General features: G+C 42.2%; 1 protein-coding gene across 1 annotated transcript in view; it reads left to right on the top strand.

Annotated features, from left to right (window-relative positions):
• Positions 1-25468, top strand: part of VWA3A (von Willebrand factor A domain containing 3A) — a 135281-nt gene that overhangs the window by 50129 nt on the left and 59684 nt on the right. Inside the window, exons 7-16 of the mRNA XM_040356839.1 lie at positions 1566-1664; positions 4577-4683; positions 5692-5817; positions 8233-8332; positions 10147-10212; positions 10617-10748; positions 10947-11085; positions 14972-15075; positions 20785-20865; positions 25039-25133. Coding sequence (XP_040212773.1) covers positions 1566-1664; positions 4577-4683; positions 5692-5817; positions 8233-8332; positions 10147-10212; positions 10617-10748; positions 10947-11085; positions 14972-15075; positions 20785-20865; positions 25039-25133 — 1049 coding nt within the window. The remainder of the gene's footprint in view (positions 1-1565; positions 1665-4576; positions 4684-5691; positions 5818-8232; positions 8333-10146; positions 10213-10616; positions 10749-10946; positions 11086-14971; positions 15076-20784; positions 20866-25038; positions 25134-25468) is intronic.

Below are 25468 nucleotides of genomic sequence, written 5' to 3'. Positions count from 1 at the left end.
TTATGTAAAAAAGGCAAAAAGTCACCACATAGTGTAAAACCAGGGTGATTTTATTGAAAAAATGCCAATAAAAGTCACCACAGGTCCAATACAATGTAACAAGTGGATAAAAAGGTTCTCACATAAAAATCTGTAGATCAGAGTAGCGTGGTATCGCTGGACATAAGCTCTGCCCTACTAGTTTCATCATACATGATAACAGCATAGATCAGGGGTGTCCAAACTTTTTTCAAAGAGGGCCAGATTTGATGAAGTGAACATGCGTAAGGGCCGACCATTTTTCTGAAATTCTTTGAACCATTAAAATTTGGTATAAGTGTGTTTGCGGCCCAACAAGAATTCTCCTGCCTTTGTGGCTGTGTGTGTGGTGAAGAGATGAGCTTGGGCGTGTTATTTGGATATACTGTATTTATCGGCATATAACACGCACCTTCACTTTAGGAAGGAAGTTTCATGGAAAAAAAGTGTAAATAAAGAACTGTGAAGCAAAATAAGGGTCATTGCCCATCAATGCAGCCCAATCAGTGCCATGGATGCAGTCTCGCCATTGCCATAAATGCAGCCTGATCGATGCCCATCTGCAGCCTCGGAGGGGAGGGGGGGGCGGGACAAGTGCCAACAGATTACATACAGGAGAATCTCCTGTGTACACAGCAGCCTCTTTAATACAATGTCCCGCCTCTTATGATAGACAGAGGAGTCATCCAATGGCAGCCCAGGAGACGAGACTTCCTATTACAGATGCCGCAGAGTAAACGGGAGATTCTCCTGTATGTAATTTGACAGCACTCATTCCCCCGCCCCTCCCTGTCCCCTCCGAGGCAGCACCAATAAATACAGTATATATCCAAATTACCAGGGGGGCCACATTAAACTGGAACGGGGGCCGCAATTGGCCCCCGGGCCGGACTTTGGACATGCCTGGCATAGATGGATCCTTTATGATGTGTGATTCAATGCGTGATTTGACTCCTATATTGTGGAGTCTAGCTATCTATTAAGGGCACATGTTGTATCTATATGGTGGAAGGCGCACTTGGGTGTACGGTCGCTCACTATCATTTGGACACATGTTGCAACAATATATCACTTTATCTCTGTATGGACATATATGGAAATCTTATGGACTGGCTACTGGCACTTTATTTAATTTCACATGTTATATTATTATTTTTGTATTTAGCATGGCAATTGTTGTTTATATGTATTTTGACACAATTTGTTCTGTAATTGCCGGCAGCTTGCTTTCTCATGCTTTTTGTTTTTCATTTTTGAACTTTCACCTGCGCAATCACAACCCCTCTCTGTTTCTTACCTAAATATGCTTGTATGTTACCAACAATGTTTGTTTTCTCACGGTTGTGTACATCACAGGTTCACTTTATTCTGAAGTAGCTGTCATATTTAGGCCCCTGACCTTGTGTGGCCAGCAGCAGTTAAACCTTTGCAATTACTCCATTTAGCAGTCCTTGGTTTGCATACTCAAGAGACTATATACAAATACTCAGACAAGTGCCAATTGTCGTGGCTAATTGGGTTTCTTAACACCATGTTTTATCCTTTAGATGTTTGGCCTTGTAAAGGGGAAAAACGTTGGATTGCTAATAGATTCATCACATCTAAACTGTGGACCAAGGAGAATGGATTTCCTAAGAGGCCTGTTGGTAATTAATTATCTTGTTTGTAATAGCAGGCATAGAGTAATGCAATGCAGTGAATTAATCTTCAAATTTGCTGTGTTTGTAAATCCAGTGCAACAGCATTTACTGGTCATGAATGTTTCATACAGCCTGTATAAATTATAAATTTTTTCCCTTGTTAAAACTCAACTTTTTCTTTAAAAGTTTTTTTTTTGTTAACATAAGGTTTGATAAAATAATTCATGTTTTTTTAGCTATTATAATAATACAATAATGTATGTAATAATGTAACTATTATTGCGTCATGAGGATATGATGGAGATTGCAAGTCACACGTTGCTGCAGTTATTTGCAGACTTCACCCTTTGACTTATATAATGATCACCAATTATTTCTCATTTCTTTTTTGATTGTCTGCAACAGATTGTACATGAGAGTTTTTGGTATTGTGCTTGACCAATTAGGATTGGTTGCAGGAGAATAGCAGGAATTTCTTATTATCCGTGATTAAATTGGCAGAATGAAAGATTTATTAATGTGAGGCCCGGTACACACGACCGAGTTTCTCGGCAGAATTCAGCCAGAAACTCGATGGGAGTCGTATTCTGCCGAGAAACCCGGCCGTGTGTACACTTTCGGCCGAGGAAACCGATGAGGATCTCGTTGGGCCAAATAGAGAACATGTTCTCTATTTCCTCGTTCCTCAATGGGAAAAGTTGGCCCGCCGAGATCCTCGGCGGCTTCACAAGAAACTTGACGAGCAAAACGATGTGTTTTGCTCGTCGAGTTTCTCGGCCGTGTGTACGGGGCCTTTGATTTGCCTACATATAGATCCAGCTGATTTGTGGAGAATCATGCCATCCAGGAATCATTGCAGTCATGAATTGTGAATTGCATAGTTTTCTCTAGATTAGAAATATTCAGGCAAATAAAAAACAAACAAACACACATTACTTGATTTGTAAACCAATTTTCCTCTCCACCACTAGCAATTTTACTCTACTCTACATAAAAAAAAATATATATTTTATGTAGATTGTAGAACATCCATTAGCTTGTAAAACTAGTGGTGACATTGTCATTCAGCTGCACATAACCTCCTCAGAGAGTTGAGCTATGAATGGGGCCCCGCAGATCCACACACTATGGGCCAGATTCTCAGAGACTTACGTCGGCGTATCAGTAGATACGCCATCGTAAATCCGAATCGTTCTGGAAACCAGTTACGCTTAAATTAGGCTAAGATACGAGTGGCGTAAGTCTCCTACGCCGTCGTATCTTAGGGTGCATATTTGCGCTGGCCGCTAGGTGGCGCTTCCGTTGAGTTCGGCGTAGAATATGCAAATGACTAGATACGCCGATTCACGAACGTACATGCGCCCGTCGCAATTAGTTACGCCGTTTACGTTAGAGATACGCCGGCGTAAAGATAAAGCTGGTCTCTAGGTGGCCCATCCCATGCAAAGTATGGATGTCGGAACAAGCGTATCTTTTTACGTCGTTTGCGTAAGTCGTACGAGAATAGGGCTGTGCGTAAATTACGTTCACGTCACAGGCATTGAGCCGACGTATCTTTGGGCGTAAATACGACGTGACACTGAGCATGCGCGCGCATGCGCTGTTCGTTCGGCCATGCATCTACATGGGGTCAAGCCTCATTTAAATACAACACGCCCCCTACTGCCTACTTTGAATTACGCGCTTACACCGGCCCATTTACGCTACGCCGCTGTAACTTAGGAGGCAAGTGCTTTGTGAATACAGCCTCTCTAAGTTGCGGCGGCGTAGCATAAATACGGTACGCTACGCCCGCGCAACGTAGATCAGCCGTATCTAAATCTAGGCCTATATAAATATAGATTGCCTAGAGAAAATGATGGCGGGGAGGGGAGAGTTAGGCCGCGTACACACGATAGGATCGCCAGAGGAGAACGGTCTGAAGGACCGTTTTCATCAGTCCAAACCGATCGTGTGTAGGCCCCATAGGTCATTTAACCTTCGGTCAAAAAAAATGAGAACTTGTTTTAAAATTGAACCGATGGACGCCTAACCGATAGGTCAAAACCGATCGTTAGTATGCAAAAGCAACGGTTAAAAACCCACGCATGCTCAGAATCAAGTCGACGCATGCTTGGAAGCATTGAACTTCGTTTTTTTCAGCACGTCGTTGTGTTTTACGTCACCGCGTTCTGACATGAACGTTTTTTTAACTAATGGTGTGTAGGCGCGACGGACCATCAGTCAGGTTCATCAGTTAACCGATGACAACGGTCCTTCGGATGGACCGATCACGTGTACGCGGCCTAACAAGACCAATCACCCTTTACAAGGAGACAGGGCAGCACCGTTTTTTGTTAGGAAAACTCAGAGATAAAGTGCAGAAAATGTTGTAACCTGGATTACTGTACATTTGTGGAGGAAATGCACAAATGATTGCAAGATTCGGCTAATAATACACATGCCTCTTGTATTTAAAGTGGTTGTAAACCCACATTTATGACTCTTACCTACAGGTAAGCCTATAATAAGGCTTTACCCCTTTAAATAATTTTGGCTTGAGTTCATCTGTAAAGTGCAACTAAATGCTTTGATTGTAACTGTTTTGGGAAACCATTAAATTGATACGTTTAGTTTCACTTTAATTATTGTGCTAATAAGCCAAAAAAAAAGGTAGATTTTGACCTGCAGGGAAAAATCAGCAGAGCTTGCAATGCAAAATAAGAAATGATAGAACTGCAAACTACAACACAAGGGGGATAAATAATTCAAATATACAACGTAGAATGTTTTCATTAACACCCTGCACATAACATGTATCATCAGATGCTGACTATAACGTTTACATAGAAATGGCTTACTTTTACTTCTAATGGAAACATCTTTGAGCTATGAAACATTTTTTAAGTGTATATTTTATTGTATGAAATGTATTTTAGTGCCTTGTAGATGAGCAGATATGTTACAAGGATACCATATATCTGATGTCCTTTGGAACAGATGTTTCATGCCTTTGGGATTCTCCAAGGAATGTTTCTGCCCAAATGTAAGTGTCTACACTCCAAAATATTTTCATTTATTGGGATAATTGGACTGCATTATAAATAGGGCTATACAGTGGTTATGCTACCTTTTTACAAGATTAGCTTTTTGTCTAAAGTTGGCTATACACGAATACATTTTTGATCGAAAATTAATGCAAAAAATTCTCAGTACATTTGACAGCTTGACAAATGTTATTCAACAGTAGTTCAAAATTTTGTTTGCTTCTAACATTCGATTTTGGAACGAATGGACTTTACCAAACAAAAACCATGTACGGTGTTAAAATTTAAATTCGTCTGTCACTGCGGTCAAAAATAACGTCAATTTGACCCCCATTAATGATTTGAAAATCAAACATTATGAAAAATTTGAACTAAATTCTACTGTATAGCCAGTTTCAAAACGACACTTCCTAAAAAAAAGGCATGAGTCGTGGCTCATATTTTGTGTGCCGCGGATCTGCCGATATGGTTCCTGCTATCGAGATGGTTCATGTAAAGACTGCGCAGGCGCAATCCTTGTCGACGGAAATCTCCGAACCTCGGCCAGCATCCAGGGCGACGTGGAATTTGAGGAAAGTGGCCAGTCGGCCTCGCTTCGCTCGGACGGCTCGCTCGGCCTCCTGGCTCTTTTTTTAACATCCTCCAATCCACGGGGATGCTAAAGAATGAGCCTGGATGCCAGCCGAGGTTCTGAGTTTTCCGTCGGCAAGGATTGCGTCTGCACAGTCCTTACAGGAACCATCTCGATAGGGGAATCTTAACGACAAGTCACAGCCATATTATGACAAGATTTATTTTAGCTTGAAAGCATAGGCAATGTGCAAACATTTTAACTCTTTTCATTTACTACCAATATACCAAAAGCATTGTGTCCGTCAGCATTTCTATGTGATAAAAGTTGAGCTTACTGGAAATACACAAAAATCTAAAGTTTCTCATATCAGTAGTGGATGTCTAATACCTGTTGTGTACACCTTTTGCATCTTGCTTTTCTGACATTGGTATAGAGTGCATGAAGCCAGGCAGTGGATTCAAGAACTGCAACCTCGTGGAGGCTGTAACTTACTTCTGGCGCTAAGGAAAGCACTGAACATCCAAGACTTGGATTCACTTGTCATTATTGTCAGCAGCTGGTATGATTTTTTTTATTTATTTATTATTATTTGTACTTAATTTTTAATTTGTATTGATTATTTTTAAAAGGGAAAGGCTGAAAATGAGTATACATTTGGAAAGCAATGTTTAAAGATCTCTACCAAAATTTGCTACAGCAACAGTATAATTTTTCATGTAAGCTCTAAATTTTATTATTGAAAAGCAGTCTAAAGCCCCATACACACGATCGGATTTTCTGTGGACAAAGCGTAGGACTTTTGTCCGAAGGGGGCGTTGGCTTCGAACTTGTATTGCATACAAACGGCAAAGAATTGTCAGCCAACGAACACGAAACTACGTGGTTTTTCATCTCTTTAGCGCCACCCTTTGGGCAACTTCTGCTTATGTTGTGTCATTTTGAGCATTGCTTCTGAACATGCGTGGCTATGAGTAAGCACTAAGTTTTTGTTTGAAATGCGTCAGGTTGTATCCTGTTTGCTGTGGCATGTATCCTGTGATCTTATTTTTACAATAAAAAGCAATATTTTTGGAGTGCGCCTGTCCAGACAGCACACATTTGTTGTTGGAAAATTTTGAAGCATGCTATCCAACATTTGTTGGCGGAAAATCTGACAACAATTGTCAGATGGAGCATGCAAACAGTCGGATTTTCTGACAGCAGCCTGTCATCACACAATTCCCGTCGGAAAATCCGATCGTGTGTATGGGCCTTTAGGCTGCAGTTGAGGGAATTTGACTAGGCTGAAATGAAGTTGCCTGTTGTAAACAGATGCAAGCATTTTCTTTCTCTCCTCTCCCCCTAGTAATCATACTGCAACATAACAATTGACTTGTAGCAGAGGATGATCTGTGTAAAGCCTCATACACGATCGGATTTCCATCAGACAAATCTGTGGATTTTTGTATGAAGGGCAATGGCCATGAACTTGTTCTGCATACAGACGGCATACATACAGCACAACTTTTTCAGCCAACATTCACGAAACTACGTGGTTTTTCAGCTCTTTACCGCAACCTTTTGGGCAACTTCTGCTAATGTTGTCTGATGGTTAGCATTGGTTCGAAGCATGCGTGTTTGTACTTTGGATTTTAGTCCGATCGAATAATCCGACGGAACACATTTGTTGTCGGACAATTTGAGAGCATGGGAATTCCGACAACAATTGTCCGATGGAGCATACAGATGGTCGGAATATCCGACAAAACCCTTCCATCACACAATTGTTGTCGGAATATCCGATCATGTGTACGAAGCTTAAGGCATTTGCGAACACGACCAAGAAATCCACATGTACCAGTATTTACATGGCTGTGTCATTTCTAAGCCAATATCCCAGTCCAGGAAAAGAGATGCTGATCCTGAATAGTGTCTGCCTGATCAATGATGGCTATGTGTTTCTAGAAAGAAAAGAATATCACTGCATTTTTAGAAGATTACCATAATTTCTGAGAGATGATAAATATCTGTATTACACTTTCATATTATTTAACATGCATTGCCTTAACATGAAAAAATGTAGTTGACTAATTTACACATAAATGAATAGTGTAATGGTTTACAAAATGTATTTATATTTTCTTAACTATGCCATTGACTTCCAGGTTTATTATTTCATAGCCAGACACATTGGATATTATTATTTTTCACATTTGACATTGTATTGTAGATACAGCCCACAAGTTGAATAAGAGAATGCTAATAGGTTCCTGCAACCATTCTGCTCCCCTTCCAGCTGTTCTATTCAGACGCCCACCACCCATGGCTGTCTGAATATCCAAAAAATTACTGCATATGATTGGATGCAGCCCAGTTCAGTTGACAATTTTCCTTCCCGTATCTTCAATTCGGTGGTGCCAGGAGGACTGATTCGTCCAAAATTTGAGCTGTGTATAGTAGGCTTAGGACACTGCCTAGGCCAGCACTGTAAAGTGGTAGGTAGCAGTAGCAGAGCTGAACATCTAGTTTAGTTGTACTAATTATTGGATGGGTTTGTGTAGTGCAGAGAGAAGTCACAAATTTCTCTGAACCCCGAGCGCCACATATCCATGAGCCCTCTGTCTGCAGGTTTACTGATCGATGCTTTAAAGTTGTTGTTGAAGCGGAAGCGGAAGAAAACCCATCCATAAAACAGTTTCTCAACCAAACTGTCAAACCATCCAATGGCTGGTGTCATAACTGATCACATGTGCAGCATCATGGCAGTTGTAGATTAAACAGAGACAAAGATGGCAGCATCCTTGGCTGTAAACGATAGTGGGGGGTTACTTACACTTTAATAATCATCCGTATTTCTTTTGTATGGGCCTGGGGAAGCATGGCCTCTAAATACATCCATAGACAAATGATCAGGCATATTTATTTCTTTACCATGAGTTAATCCCATTGATATATGGACATGTACTGACTACAGACATTATTTATGAGTCCACAGCCCTGACCAGGCGCCGGATGTCTTAGCGGACTACATCTTGCAATGCACCCTGGGAAAAAATCTTCAACTTCATGTTGTATCATTTGACAGCATCGCCCAGGTAATACTTTGTAGCACTGTGTGTATCAAAATATGTGCCAAATGGGTTATATCAAAAATGTATTTTTAGAGTACCCATAGACTTCGGATTATAGTCAAATAAGCAGACTAAGCGATATTCTCATAGCTTCAAGTTAAAGCAGCTGGCTGATGTTAGAATGAATGTTGGACTGGGCAGGGTAACATTTCAGACTTGATCACTGTTGTGCCCCTGCTGATAAGATGGCACCAACTCCTGCCCCATCCCCCTCCCCTTTCCAATACACCTCAACTTCGGTTGAGTTGGGCTTTCAGGTTTTTGCCCTGCTGTGTCATTTATTTTCCTGGGGACACAAGTGAGCTGTTGTAGGCTACATGTGGTTTAGTTCGTCAGTGTCACAACTTGGTGTTTTCAGGCACACGGGAGGTATACATGTAGTATCCAGCTCTGCTGCCAGTGGCATGACAAACTAAAATAATCAGTGGTTGGACGCTGCAGAAACTTTGTCTTCAGGGCATATATCTCTGAATGCGAGAAAAATATAAATTGCGCTACCTCTAAAACATGTGAAAAAAAGTGTTTAGATCACAAGACATTAAAAATATCCAAAAATTTACATAAGTAATGTATGATGGTATATATAAGTCACTAATATACCAAAAACAGGAGAGGTTGATTGCCACTATAGAGCACCATAGAGCACTCTCATACCCCTCAATAGTAGTGAGTCAATGATTAGCATCAAAATAAATTAAATACATTTAAATTAAATTAAATAAAAATGATGCATTCAAATTAATCTTCAAAAATGAAACAAAAAAAATAAAAATTTGAAATTATAAGACATTATAGCAAATAAAGTCCATAAATGTTTAACACATGAAATGCCAAACACCCGTGCTCTGTGCCAAAGTCCAGAATATGTTGAAAATGTGTCCAAAGAAAAGTGATGTATCCTCCACCAAACAATGAATTGGCTCCTTACCAGATCGCCGTGATCCCTTATGACAGGGGATCATGAACAGCATATAATAGGTAATCACTTCCAGCCACGCAGTTCAGACAGATTCGATCCTTAACATTGGGTCTCATCCACAAGAGATTAAAAATCACCAGCATAAATGCCTGCCATGTAAAAAACAATAACAGCTCCACAGTGCATTAAATGAGTAAAAAAATGATTAAAAAGTAGTATTGCACTTACAAGCATGCAGTAAAATAATGCCTCAAATCTGATGTGCCGGCCGGTACACAAATTTCCAGACACCTGTCCTCTGGGGGAACGTTTGGAGCTCTTGGGTGACGACAGCGCGCCGCTCCGCTCCAGGGCGGTATGAGAGTGCTCTATGGTGCTCTATAGTGGCAATCAACCTCTCCTGTTTTTGGTATATTAGTGACTTATATATACATTACTTATTTCAATTTTTGGATATTTTTATTGTCTTGTGATATAAACACTTTTTTTCACATGTTTTAGAGGTAGCGCGATTTATATTTTTCTCATATTCTGTTTCTGTATCTATTGTTTACATGGTAATCGCAGCTCTCAGATTGAACAGGCTGTAACTGTGTTGCAGCTTCTTTTTTTTTCCAGTATTTTAGCGCAGTTTCTTTCCAATTTTCTATATATCTCTGAATGCATATGGCTCACTGTTTGGTACAGTGTGCAGCCACTGCATATTTCAGCCTGTTTTAGACTTTGTGGGGCCGGATGCTGCTTCTGTGCCTCCCTGGCACCCGAAAATGCTGATGGCCAAACCGACCAATTGCATGCGACCTTACAAGTTGGGAGCTCATGAGAAGGACTATCTAACAAACTGTTTGTTCTACAATAGGCTGATTTACAAAGACTGGCGGACACAATTGGGGGACGTTTTCATTGCTTCTCTTCTTGGAAAGAGGTACATTTTAGTACTGAATTATGTTTATTTATAATCATTAGTGATGATCACATTTTCCCTCTAAGCTAAAAGCAAGTTTATTTTTTGTATCATTCCTTTTGAATAACATGTGTACATGAATAATATAATGTAAATGTAAACCCTAACAATACATTTCACCCTTTTGCTCTTTTTGGTTTACTAAATATACCATATTCAGCAGCAGCAACATATACCATGTTTAACACCATAACATATTAAATATACAGTAGATATTAAATATAACATTGAAATTGCTTAGTTATATCTTTGTTTCATAACAGGGTAGTCCTTTCATTCTGATTGATTGCTAGGTTGTTGCACTTTTTACTTTGTTGCGTTTTTATTGGAAGTGTTGTAACATTTGTTTGTTGTTGTAATGGCAGGATGAGATCTATGCCAGCACTGATATCAAGCTTCTGATTAAAGAGGTGCACAAAGCCAATGACCTGCTAAATAAGATAAATGAGATGCGTCAAGGATCGCTCGATGATGCACTTATTAAAATAATGCAGGAGGTGAGCTATACTTTTTGTGATTTTAAAGGGTAGGTTGAATTAGGCTTCTAAGTTTGTAAATTTGTGTTACCAACTTAATACTAGTGGATAAGAAAACTACCGTATGTATTTCCTAGTAAATACTTCTGCTCTCTTGAAATAGAAGAAAATGTGATCTCATTCTGTTTAGCATCTATTTGAAAATATATATTCTTACAGATATCAACAAGAGTGGCTAAAATCCCTCCCTCTGCTTTCCTTCCAAAACCTCCTAATCACGATGGACCACTGAACATAGAGATTTCAGATTTTTCACCAAAAACTTCAACTAAATGGCTTAAGAAAAATGGATTAAAAGGTAACATGTTCAAAAAATGTGATTCAATTATTCTACAATATTCAAATATGTGTCTGTTTTACAAATGATTACATTATATATAATATGTATTATTACTGTTCTTTTGTATGAAAAATAAATGTTTTCTAGGTCAGGGGTTTTCATGTTTTAGGTTTCCATTTTTTTATATATAATGTATTAAAACAATCACTGTACAGTCTGACATGTTATGCCCCATACACACAAGCGGAATATCCGCCAGCAAAAGTCTGATGTGAGCTTTTCATCGGAAATTCTGACCGTGTGTATGCTCCATCAGACTTTTGCTGTCGGAATTTCTGCCAGCAAAAGTTTGAGAGCAGGTTCTCAATTTTTCAGACGGAAAAAATTCCTAACGGAAAATCTGTGTGTCTGTATGCAGTTCCAACGGGAAAAAAACACGCATGCTCAGAAACAATTTGACGCATGCTCTGAAGCATTGAACGTCTTTTTCGTCAGTGTTGTACATCATCATGTTCTTAACATTTAAAAGTTCTGAGAACTTTTGTGTGACCGTGTGCATGCAAGCCAAGCTTGAGCGGAATTCCGTAGGAAAAACCATCCAACTTTTTTCCAACGGAAATTCCGCTCGTGTGTACAGGGCATAAGGTTGTTAAAGTCACTGTACAGTGTCTTAGAAATTGATCTTAAATTGAATTCGATATTCTATACATTTTTATAAAACCCTATCATACAATCAATTTAAAATTTAATTTCATTAAGGTTATCTTTAGCTGGACACTTAGGCCTGGTTCACATACAGTTGCAATAAAAAGTATGTGAACCCTTTTGGAATGATATGGATTTCTGCACAAATTGGTCATAAAATGTGATCTGATCTTCATCTAAGTCACAACAATAGACAATCACAGTCTGCTTAAACTAATAACACACAAAGAATTAAATGTTACCATGTTTTTATTGAACACACCATGTAAACATTCACAGTGCAGGTGGGAAAAGTATGTGAACCCCTAGACCAGGGATATGCAATTAGCGGACCTCCAGATGTTGCCAAACTACAAGTCCCATGAGGCATAGCGAGACTCTGACAGCATCAAGCATGACACCCAGAGGCAGAGGCATGATGGGACTTGTAGTTTGACAACAGCTGGAGGTCCGCTAATTGCTTATCGCTGCCCTAGACTAATGACACCTCCAAGAGCTAATTGGAGTAAGGTGTAAGCCAACTGGAGTCCAATCAATGAGATGAGATTGGAGGTGTTGGTTACAGCTGCCCTACCCTATAAAAAACACAAACCAGTTCTGGGTTTGCTTTTCACAAGAAGCATTGCCTGATATGAATGATGCCTCGCACAAAAGAGCTCTCAGAAGACCTACGATTAAGAATTGTTGACTTGCATAATGCTGTAAACGGTTTTTTAAAAGTATCTCCAAAAGCCTTGCTGTTCATCAGTCCATGGTAAGACAAATTGTCTATAAATGGAGAAAGTTCAGCACTGCTGCTACTCTCCCTAGGAGTGGCCGTCCTGTAAAGATGACTGCAAGAGCACAGCGCAGACTGCTCAATGAGGTGAAGAAGAATCCTAGAGTGTCAGCTAAAGACTTACAAAAGTCTCTGGCATATGCTAACATCCCTGTTAGCGAATCTACAATACGTAAAACACTAAACAAGAATGGATTTCATGGGAGGATACCAAAGAGGAAGCCACTGCTGTCCAAAAAAACATTGCTGCACGTTTACATTTTGCACAAGAGCACCTGGATGTTCCACAGCAGTACTGGCAAAATATTCTGTGGTCAGATGAAACCAAAGTTGAGTTGTTTGGAAGAAACACACAACACTATGTGTGGAGAAAGAGAGACACAGCACACCAACCACAAAACCTCATCCCAACTGTGAAGTATGGTGGTGGGGGCATCATGGTTTGGGGCTGCTTTGCTGCGTCAGGGCCTGGACAGATTGCTATCATCGCAGGAAAAATGAATTCCCAAGTTTATCAAGACATTATGCAGGAAAACTTAAGGCCACCAGCTGAAGCTCAACAGAAGATGGGTGTTGCAACAGGACAACGACCCAAAGCATATAAATAAATCTACAACAGAATGGCTTAGACAGAAGAAAATACGCCTTCTGGAGTGGCACAGTTAGAGTCCTGACCTCAACCCGATTGAGATGCTGTGGCATGACCTCAAGAAAGCGATTCACACCAGACATCCCAAGAATATTGCTGAACTGAAGCAGTTCTGTAAAGAGGAATGGTCAAGAATTACTCCTGACCGTTGTGCACGTCTGATCTGCAACTACAGGAAACGTTTGGTTGAAGTTATTGCTGCCAAAGGAGGTTCAACCAGTTATTAAATCCAAGGGTTCACATACTTTTTACACCAGCACTGTGAATGTTTACATGGTGTGTTCAATAAAAACATGGTAATATTTAATTATTTGTGTGTTATTAGTTTAAGCAGACTGTGATTGTCTATTGTTGTGAATTAGATGAAGATCAGATCCCATTTTATGACCAATTTGTGCAGAAATCCATATCATTCCAAAAGGGTTCACATACTTTTTATTGCAACTGTATGTGCAGCCTTGGTTTCCAGCCTGGGGTCCGGTGTTAGGACCTGAACCAGACCGAAAAGTGCACAGACCCTTTTGTAAACCGCACCGCAGCCGCCCCAGACATGTGTAAACCGGCTCTATTGAGAGCCAGTCACACTCACATGTCATGCAAATTATATGCAGTGAAAACCGCATCCAATTCGTACATGTGTGAACCCAGTCTTATTCAATGGGATGTATTAAAGAGACTGTTAGGTAGATTCAGTAAGAGTTAGGCCGGCTTATCAGTAGATAAGCCGACCTAACTCAGAATCTACGCCGACTTATGTTTAAGTGTATTCTCAATCAGAGATACACTTAAACATATCTAAGATACAACGGCTTGCGCCGTCCTATCTTAGGTTGCAATATTTTGGATGGCTGCTAGGTGGCGCTTCTATTGCGGTTGGCGTAGAATATGTAAATTAGTAGATACGCCGATTCACTAACGTACGCTCGGCCTACGCAGTACTTTTACGCCGTTTACGTTAGAGATAGGCCGCCTAAAGTTAGCGCTAGGCCCTAGTTGGAATAGTAATGTTAAGTATGGCCGCCGTTCCCGCCGTCGTTTGCGCAAGTCGTCCGTGATTCGGGATTTATGTCATTTACGTCAACGTCGAAATCAATAGGCCCGTGCGGCCTACTTAGCACGCTGCACACTGGGAAATGTAGGCGCCCGGCGCATGCGCAGTACAAAAAAAAACTCAAAAACGTAAGGTCAAGCCCCATTGACATAAAACACGCCCCCTTACACAGATTTGAATTAGGGGCCCTTACGCCCGCCCGCTTTAGGCTACGCCGCCATAACTTAGCAGGCAAGTACATTGTGAATCATGTACTTGCCTCGCTAACTTGCGGTGGCGTAGCTTAAAGCGGGCAGGCGTAAAGGCGCCTAATTCAAATCTGTGTAATGATTTATGGACATTTCAATGTTTATTCATTTTAAATTTTTATTCTTTATGTCACTCATTCACTTACTATCCAGCGCTACACTTTTTTGTATTTATATATTTCCAGATTGCCCTTGCAGTAGGGCTTGCCTAAATTGCTTCTACAACTGGGCATTTATATTTTAGAATGACTTACTTTTTTCTTTTGAACTAAAGTATGACTCTTGATCTATTTCATGGCTATGGTTTTACATCCTCATGTATGTACTGTATGTTTGCTAACCCTCTTGTCTTAAATTGTTTTGTAAGTGTAATGTAATTGTACCGTCTCTATTTATTTTGTGAATTCCTGCACAAACTGTTGCCACTATATACATTCTGTATAATAATAAATAATATGGTTTCTTGTATTCAGCCAAAAAACTGAGCCTCTACCAAGTACTAGCTCCGAATGCATATTCCCTTGTAGAGGATTTTGTTCCTATACTTCAGAAAAGAGTCTCATCCACGCTCCATGAGGTGAGTTACCTTAACATAGTTTTGTAAAATAATGCAATAATTCCACACCAACACAGAAAAAAGCTTTTCAACAGATTAGTTGAGAATAGTGGAAAAATTGCGCTGAATCCATAGGGTTATCTCATTGTTATTGCTATCTTCGACCCCTTTCCCATGGAGCAGACTCAGCCAGGAGTCCGCCTGTTCAGCCCGGAATCCACGGAATCTGTCTGCTGATCCCCGCTGAGCAGGCAGATGGCTAGTCCTTGTACAATCTGCAAATACAAAGCAGACACAGCCCGAAGTCCTCTATGGGTGGTCGGATGTAAACAAACTGCCTGTCCATTTACAAATTTACTTTCCAATCCGATCCACTAGACAGATGGGAAATGTTTTTAGCAGACAGGGTCGGATTGGATGTCGGTGGTAGTCAACGGACACATGTCCATTGACACCAGCTGCTTCATAGAGGGCAATAGATGGTCTGATCAGGTCCGCCTGTCAGTTTTTGGTCCACCGTGTAAAAGGGGCCTAAAAGTACTGATCTTGATGTAAAAATTGACTTCCCAGACAGGGGCCTTCTACACCATAGAGCAGGGGTCTCCAAACTTTTCAAACAAAGGGCCACTTTATTGCCCTTCAGACTTTAGGAGGGCCGGATTGGGGCCAGCAAGGGAAGAAATGTCACGGGCCCGGCATCAGTGAGAACATATATGGCCTCAGGGTTGGTGGTCAATAGGAAGAGGAGTATTCCCCCTATTAGTGGGAGGAATAGTATCCCATCATTGGTATCAGTGGATAATATAGTGCCCCATAGTTGGTGTCAATGGGAGGAATAGTACCTCATGTCAGTGGGAGGAATTGTGCCCCAAGGGCCGGATAAAGGCTAGTAAAGGGCCACATCTGGCCCTCGGGCCGCAGTTTGGAGACCCCTGCCATAGAGGATCTCAAATGGTCTCTTTAGCTTGTAGTGTAATGTAACAAAAGTGGAAAATGCTACACTCCACTGCTACAAAGTCCAGATAAAACTTCCAAAAAAAGTCAGGGGGACAATCCAAAAAGTAGCCAATGCATTTCAGGGGTCTAAAAATCACCCCATAATCAGGGCTTGATTGAGTAAACAGGAATGTTTTTTTTTTACATATCAACAAATTAGAGCATTCTTGTATTAAGATGGAAAATCAGGGCCCTGGAATATGGGAAGAACATACAAACCCTGTAAAGTTATCATCAGCAGTGCTACATACTGTACTGCCATACTATCTATTGACTTCATAATTCCTGCTGATGCTATTTTAAGAATTCCTAGTTAGCTGTAGATGCTGAAGCTTGTATCTTATGCCGCGTACACACGATCAGTTTGTCTGATGAAAACGGTCCGATGGACCGTTTTCATCGGTCGAACCGATCGTGTGTGGGCCCCATCGTTTTTTTTCCCATCGGTGAAAAAACTTAGAACCTGTTTTAAAATTATCTGATGGTTAAAAACGATAGAAAAAACGATCGTCTATGGGCAAGTCCATCAGTTAAAAATCAACGCATGCTCAGAATCAAGTCGACGCATGCTCGGAAGCATTGGACTTCATTTTTCTCAGCACATCGTAGTGTTTTACGTCACCACATTCTGACACAAACAGATTTTTAACTGATGGTGTGTAGGCAAGACTGATGAAAGTCAGCTTCATCGGATATCTGATAAAAAAATCCATCGGTCCTTTTCATCGGATGAACGGATCGTGTGTACGTGGCATAACAGTCTGGTGTGATGAAATCCTCAAAATGGCATAGGAACATCTTGAAAACAGCTAGAGTTTGTAGCCAAGTCAATAAGGTTTTTATTTGCCTTGTGCCAGGTCAGATCCCTGCAGCCAGCAGGTACATCTCTGGTTTCATTGGTATCAGAGACACTTGTTAGCTAAAGAAAGAAAACATAGAATTATTATAGGTACGTTTTAATTACAAATAAATTGTGCAGTCTGATCCAGTTAATTAAATATTGTATATTATGCCACGTACACACGATCGGTTCGTCTGATGAAATCGGTCTGATGGACCATTTTCATCAGACGAACCGATCGTGTGTGGGCCCCATCAGTGGCGTAACTAGAACCTTCAGGGCCCCGATGCAAGAAACCATGAAGGGCCCCCCTGACCCCCGGACAGGGCTCTTTTCTCTGAGCCCGTTGGCGGGAACAGGACCCGGTTGCAAGTGGGTGGCTGCATATAAAGGAACCGATTTCTCCAGTTCCCCCTGCTTCTCCTCCTCTCCCTCCTGCAGGTATTCAGCGGCTGCAGGAGGAAAATGGAGGCATCGGTTGCTCTATGTCGGTGTTTCTCAATCTTTTTGCAGTCATGGCACCCTTGAAGTATACCCCTAGGTGAATGGGGCTATACTGCAAACCCCCCTGCAACTGTGTGCATTGCGTGCTGTTGCAGCATAGCGATAATGCATTTAAGGGGTTAAAACAGGCGGTCAGTAGGCAAGATATTGCCTCTTTACCGGCTATCAAATGCCTCTGAAAAGCGATCTGAGCATGGATCGCTTTTTGGAGGAACAGCCTTTTTTTGCTGGTACTATGAACAATCAAAAAATAAATAAACAAGTAGGTTCTGATTGTACACATATAGGGGGTCAGGATTAAAAGCGCATACATAAAATGTGCATACATACATGTAAACACAAACACATATAAAAACACACACACATATATATAAATGCACATATGCACGCACATATAAACTAGTGGCGGCTGGTGCTCAAAATTTTTAGGGGGCGTAAGCAAACTGAAAAATTCTTAAAAAAACATAATTTGCAGCCACTGTGCCCTTCATTTACAGCCACCCTGCCCATCAAAAGCTGCCACTGTGCCCATCAAATGCTGCCACCGTGTCCATCAAAAGCTGCCACTGTGCCCATCAAATGCTGCCACTGTTCCCATCAAATGCTGCCACTGTGCCCATCAAATGCTGCCACTGTTCCCATCAAATGCTGCCACTGTTCCAATCAAATGCTGCCACTGTGCCCATCAAATGCTGCCACTGTGCCCATCAAACGCCACCACTGTTCCCATCAAATGCTGCCACTGTGCCCATCAAACTCTGCCACTGTGCCAAACACTGCCACTGTGCCCAAATGCTGTCACTGTGCCCATTTAAATGCCGCCACTGTGCATCAAATGCTGCCACTGTGTCCATTAAATGCTGCCAGTGTGCCCATCAAATGCCAGTGTGCCCATTAAATGCTGCCATGCTGCAACTGTGCCATCGAATGCCATCACTGTGAATCCCCCTGCCCACTCGGCCAGAACTTACCCTGTCTCGCGGGGCAGCAGGTGACCGCCACAAGCGGGATCCTTCATGCGTCTCCTGCCATCCTCATCTCCCTTCCTCTCCTCCTGATAATCGTCCAATAGCTGCTCCTATCGTTTCAGCCAATCAGGTGACGGGTAATAGACCCGCACACCTGATTGGTGGAGAGGTGGTTCAGAGTTAGAAAAGTGAATATTAATTTGCCCTTCTAAGACACCTGGGTGGACTGTGAGCTCCCAGCATGGCGCTCGCAGTTCACCTATTTTGAAGCCTATTAGAGCCTATGGCTCTAATCAGGTGCTTCAAACCCCCCCCCCCCCCCCAACTGTAATTCAGGCACCCAGCGCCCGAAAAGGGGCCGGACATCTAAATATGGGGTGGCAGCGGTGACCATGGATAGGTTCATGCTATGCATGAATCTATCCATTAGTCATAGAGGGGTGGCTGGAGAGAGGGGGCAGCACCCATGCACCCTTATGGACGCACCGCCACTGAAAACATATGCACATACATGCACTCACATACATACATATGCACACACACATGCATACATACATACATACATGCACACACACATTAGGGTGACCAGACATCCCCGGTTTCTGGGGACAGCCCCTGTATTGAGAACACTTTCCCCTGACCAAGTCTGTCCCCGGTTTTGTCCCTGGATTGGATTTAAACAGGGGCTTGGGCAATTTCAAAGACAGTCAGTGCAGAATAGAAAAAAAAATCTGAATTACACACCCGCCGCTCCTACTAGCTTAGGGGGGGTGTCATTTTTTTTCCATTATCTGTGCTCCTTTCTGATGATTATGCCTCTTCTGCCTTGGCTCAAGCCCCGGCCTGCTGCCTGCCTGCTTATCTCCTTGCCTTCCCCTGGCGGAGTGATCTTCCTCCGCACCCCACCCAGTATTAGCCGGGGCCCAGAGAGTGAGACTTGACAGGCTGTTAGGCGGGCGGTGGCGGCAACGGGCAGAGAGTCACTGATTTCCATCATTACTAGTAAAAAAAAAAATATGTTCCCGGATTTCCTTTTAAAGATCTGGTCACCTTAAAGTGGTAGTAAACTCTGTACTACCACTTTAACCTACAGGTAAGCCTATAATAAGGGCCTATAATAAGGCTTACCTGTAGGTATAAAGAATATCTCCTAAACCTGTAAGGTTTAGGAGATATTCCCCCCGCAATGCGCTGCTGACTGGCACATGCGCAGCGGGGATCCTCGGCTAAAGGGCCGGCAGCCGCCGGACCTTGCCGGAGAGAAGTCTCCTGCGTGCATGCGCGGGAGTGACGACATCGCCGCTCCAGCCAATCACAGCGCTGGAGCGGCGATACCCGGAAGACACGCCGAGGAAAGATGACATCTCCCTCGGCGTGGGCCAGGTTCGTTACAAGGTAAGTATTTCATAATCAGCTAGTATGCGGTGCATACTAGCTGATTATGGCTTTTGCTTTTCAGGTTTAAAAAAAAATATATATATATATATATATATATATATATATATATATATATATATATATATATATATATATATATATATATATATATATGACAGTGGGTATACAACCGCTTTAACATACATGCATACATAAATGCACACACACATATATACATACACACACATGCATGCACACATACATACACACACACACACATATAAACACACATACAGTAGATAGATGGTAAAAAAAAAAAAAAACGGCAGACATTTACCTTGGCTCTTCCTGCCGGGTACTGCACTCTAGGGGGAGACAAAGAGCACACACTACTTTCATGTGACGAGCTCCTTCCCTGCACAGTTCGGCTGACGATCGAGGAGCTCATCTCAGCCGCCCCTGCCGCTCATCTGCCGATCCTTCTATCGAAGAGTACAGGGGGCCCTCAAGGGCCCCCTGCAGCAAGGGGCCCGGTCGCCATTGCGATCTCAGCGACCCCTATAATTCCGCCACTGAGCCCCATCGTTTTTTTCCCATCGGTGAAATTTAAAATGATCTGATGGTTGAAAAACTGATCGTCTGTGGGGAAATCCATCGGTTAAAAATCGACACATGCTCAGAATCAAGTCGAAGCATGCTCGGAAGCATTGAACTTCATTTTTCTCAGCACGTCGTTGTGTTTTACATCACCGCGTTCTGACACGATCGTTTTTTTAACTGATGGTGTGTAGGCAAGACTGATAAAAGTCAGCTTCATCGGATATCCGATGAAAAAATCCATCAGACCGTTTTCATCGGATGAACCGATCGTGTGTAAAGGGCAATACTTAAATGTCCAAATGTTTGAACAATTTATCAATGTAATGTGCGTAATGGTTTGCTTGACTAATTTTACTAATAATGCTAACTGTATAACATACAGCATAATACAAAAGCAATACTATTATCATAAAACTATTAATTATTTTTGTATCCTTTTTATAGCGGGCAATGATGCAGTTTGAATGGCATGATGGCACAGTGAAAAACATTCATGTAGACCCTCCATTGTTGTATGAATATCAGGTAGTGTCCCCTTTTCAGCCTTATAAATTAAGAGAACCTTCGACAAACTGAAAAATCTTTAACAGTCTTTGATGGTTCTTTTATTAATTTCTTTGTTTGTTTATTGTGCACATTGCAGACCTGTTTATAATTTCCACTGCAATATTAATGGCATGAAACAATATCGATAGCAATAGATATCACTAGTAGGTACAAATCCTACAAAAGGAAACTCTTCCATTACAGTACATTGAGGAAAACTTCAATAAAACATGTAACTGTTAAGGCAATGAACGAGAGAGAGAGAGAAAAAAAAGGGAGAGGAAGTTGGGGAGGGAGAAGCGAGATGGGGAGAGAAAGAGAGAGGGAGGAAAAAATAGGGGGGGGGTAGGAGGGGGAAGTGAGGGGAAGGGAGAGTAGGTGGAAAGAAAGAAGGGGATTGGGGGGGCGAGGACTTGGGAGAGGAAGAAAGGTAGGGGGAAAGAGAAAGAGGGAGGGGAGAGAGTGAGGAAAGAGGGAGGGGGCAGTGGTGGCCTGTAATGCAGGGCACAGGGGCACCGCTCCCTATCCATGCGTTTGGCCCCCGAATCTACATGCACATGGATTCTAATGTGTTTTTTTTTAAGCACGTGATTAGAGCCAGAGGCCCGGGTTCAGAGACGAGTGTGCGGGGTCGTATCTATGCGCCTGATTCGTAGAATCAGTTACGCATAGATTTCCCTAAGATCCGACTGGCGTAAGTCTCTAACACCGTCGTATCTTAGGCTGCATATTTACGCTGGCCGCTAGGTGGCGCTTCCGTAGATTTACGCGAGGAATATTCAAATTAGGTAGATACACCGATTCAGAAACGTACGTCCGCCCGGTGCATTTTTTTACGTTGTTTGCGTAAGGCTTTTTCCGGCGTAAAGTTACCCCTCATAAAGCAGGGGTAAGTCATGTTAGGTATGGATGTCGGAAACACGCGAACAGCGTCGTATTTTACGTCAGTTACATAAGTCGTTCGCGAATAGGGCTGTACGTAAGTTACGTTCACGTCGAAAGCATTGACAGTTTGCGGTGTAATTTGGAGCATGAGCACTTGGAAACTTTCCTGGACGGCGCATGCGCTGTTCGTAAAAAACGTCAAATACGTGGGGTCACAATTAATTTAAGTAAAACACGCCCACATCATCCACATTTGAATTAGGCGGGCTTACGCCGACACATTTACACTACGCCGCCATAACTTAGGGCGCAAGTTCTTTCTGAATACGGAACTTGCGCCTTAAGTTACGGTGGCGTAATGTATCTGAGATACGTTACGCCCGCCGATAGATACGCAATTGTATCTGAATCCGGGCCAGAGGCTCTAATAGGCTTTAAAAGAGGGTGGGCTCGGGGTGCAGTGCATTGCATTGTTTGCAATTGTCATTTAGTACAGACTAGACCCTTCGGTATATATTGCTGGTAAATTAATGTAAAATATCCTGTGTTTGACAAACCTACCTACTCTTTAGTGTGCTCCCATGCTGTATTTTACATCTGCTCAGAGTAGTCATGTCTCCGACTCTGCACACTAGGCGCTGGCATCTCACTCTTCTCCCTTGAATGTTTCAGGCTAATGATGCTGGGGGAGGTGGAGAGTTGCAGGCAGTGCTGTTAATTGCGCAGGCAGTGTGTCGGGGGTGGATTCAGAGCTATCCATTATAGAACAGAGTACCCTTCTGCCTTCCCATGCTTGCTGGGGCACCTACAAATACTGTAGTGTTTCGTATCTGCTGGTGATGATTACCAAGTCAGTATTTTTATAAACAGTTTCTCCCATCCATGAACTCTAAGGCCCCATACTCACGACCAAACATGTCTGCTGAAACTGGTCCGCGGGCCAGTTTCAGCAGACATGTTTGGTCGTGTGTGGGCGCGAGCAGGCCGAATTCCAGCAAACATTTGCCCGCCGGGCCTTTTCCCAGCGGACAAATATTCCTGGACTTGTTTTAAAACAGTCCGCTGGAATCCTGCCCGCTCGGACATGTACGGTCGTCAGTACAGACCTACCGTACATGTCCAGGCGCCCGCCGTCCCTCGCATGCGTCGAATGACTTTGACGCATGCGTGGAAGCATTTTAAAGGCAGGCCGCCCACGTCGCCGCGTCATTGTCGCGGCGACACCGCGTCATCGGCGCGGCGACACCGCGGACACGCCCCGCGTATTGTTTACGCGCGGACTTCTGTACGATGGTGTGTACAACCATCGTACAGAAGCCCTCTGGCAGACATGTACGGTGAAAACGGTCCGACGGACCGCTTTCACCGTACATGTTTGTCCGTGTGTACCCGGCCTAATGGATGATTTTTTTTTACAAACCGTCCATTCAAATACAAATGGTATCCCTGTCTACCATCCTTGAGTTCAACTAACCACTAGAATTCGGCCAACTGTGAATAAAAGTCTTCTATGTAGTCTTCAGTACAGTACAGATCTTATTAAGTAAGATCAAATTGAAATGTAAAATTATATACATTTTATCAAAAGCGATTGAATATGGATATCGATCCCATTCCTGTACATTTCATATATCAAATTGCTGTGTATAGCCAATATTATTCTCATTAGGATAGCTGTTGAAATTAAAATTGTGCAAAGATCCTCATCTGAAAATAAAAGATAACTAAGATAACAAAGATAACTATGCCCTTGTCACTTAAAGGGGTTGTAAAGGTAAAAATGTTTTCCCTAAATGGCTTCCTTTACCTTAGTGCAGTCCTCCTTCACTTACCTCATCCTTCGATTTTGCTTTTAAATGTCCTTATTTCTTCTGAGAAATCCTCACTTCCTGTTCTTCTGTCTGTAACTACACACAGTAATGTGAGGCTTTCTCCCTGGTGTGGAAAAAGCCTCTTGAGGGGGGAGGGGGCGAGCAGGCAAGTCAGGACACTCTCATCTTTGCAGATAGAGAAAGGAGCTGTGTGTTAGTGGGAGTCCTGACACTCCACACCAGGGAGAAAGCCTTGCATTACTGTGTGGAGTTACAGACAGAAGAACAGGAAGTGAAGATTTCTCAGAAGAAATTAGGACATTTAAAAGCAAAATCGAAGGATGAGGTAAGTGAAGGAGGACTGGACTAAGGTAAAGGAAGCTATTTAGGGGGAAAAAAATTACCTTTACAACCCCTTTAAGTTTGCCATATATTACTCTCTTTTTGTCAGCCAGCGTACAGAACGAAAAAAAATTAACAGATTCCCCCATCCACACAAGCTATATATAGCCAATAGACATGCTGCTGGCTAATCAAGCAACATTTTCCAACAAGCCTGTTCAGCAAAAGGCGATCTAACGATTTAATTCTATCGAGCATGCATGGACAGACCTGGATTGAAATTTGGACGCTCCCTGCTGAACTTGCCAAAACTTGATCCTTCTATGGCCAGCTTTACTGTAAGATGAACTGGAAGAAAAACAATGTTATCTTTTTCTTGTGAAAAAAAAAAAAAACAATGTTATCTATCTTTGGTAAACTACTAATCCCCCGTGTAATGGAGCTCAAAAGAGGAAGACTTACTTGATGTCCAGCTTGGGTGGCAACCATGGCTTTCTCCATAGATACAGTGAAAGAGTAAGTGTAGCCACCCAGGAACAGGAAGTGTGTTTGCAGGTAAAATAAAAGATAAAAGAATACTAATGATGGCACCTGACCTAAGTTCTTGTAAGTTGCCTTACATTACATTTTTGTTTTTTAGGTTTAGCTATACTTCAAGCTTCACATCCAATGACGAGTCTTGGGCCCCGTACACACGGCCGAGGAACTCGACGTGCCAAACACATCGAGTTCCTCGGCCAGTTCAGCCCTGAAGCCGCCGAGGAGCACGGCGGGCCGAGAGCTCCCATAGAACAACGAGGAAATAGAGAACATGTTCTCTATTTCCTCGTCGAGCTCCTCGTCGGCTTCCTCGGCGAAATTGTACACACGGCCGAATTCAGCCAGAAACTCGGTCGGAAGCTGAATTCTGCCGAGGAAACTGGTCGTGTGTACGGGGCCTAAATCATCCTCTGTTGTTGGTGCTAAGCTACCTATTTGAATAATACAATTTAGTTTGTATGTCCATAGATGCAGGAACAATCTTGCTAGGAAAGATGAAAAGGTCTTTACAAAATATTCATAACAATAGATCACAAACTTGTAGTTTAATGGTCTTTACTATGTGTATACACAGAAACAGCTAGCAAAAGTCGCTCAGACCTATGAAAAAAGAATAGACTGGCTTACGAAAGGAAGTAGAAGAATTTGGGGAACTATTTGTGAAAAAAGGTATGTATGTGTGCATAGTATTTTATTTTCTACAGTGCCGTAAGGTGACCATACATGTGTACTATAGATTGCCTTGTAAAAATGAGCCACAGCTTCAATTATTAGTCCATTCTAAAGCTATCTATGCCTAAATCTACTCTCACCCCCATTTTAAGCCCTATACTAACTACCCTGTAAAGGAAAGGCACTTATACATACCCAATCTAAGGGTACTTCCATCCGGTCATGTAATCTGCTCCCAGAACCAGCTTCAGGGGAGAGGAGGGACCACAGACAATGGATGCTCCATAGTACGCCTATGGGTGACATCACCACCCAGGCACTGCAGCCATTAA

Source organism: Rana temporaria, chromosome 6 (genome assembly GCF_905171775.1).
Source record: "Rana temporaria chromosome 6, aRanTem1.1, whole genome shotgun sequence".
Classification (NCBI taxonomy): Eukaryota; Metazoa; Chordata; class Amphibia; order Anura; family Ranidae; genus Rana; species Rana temporaria.
This window is presented reverse-complemented; position numbering and strand designations above follow the sequence as displayed.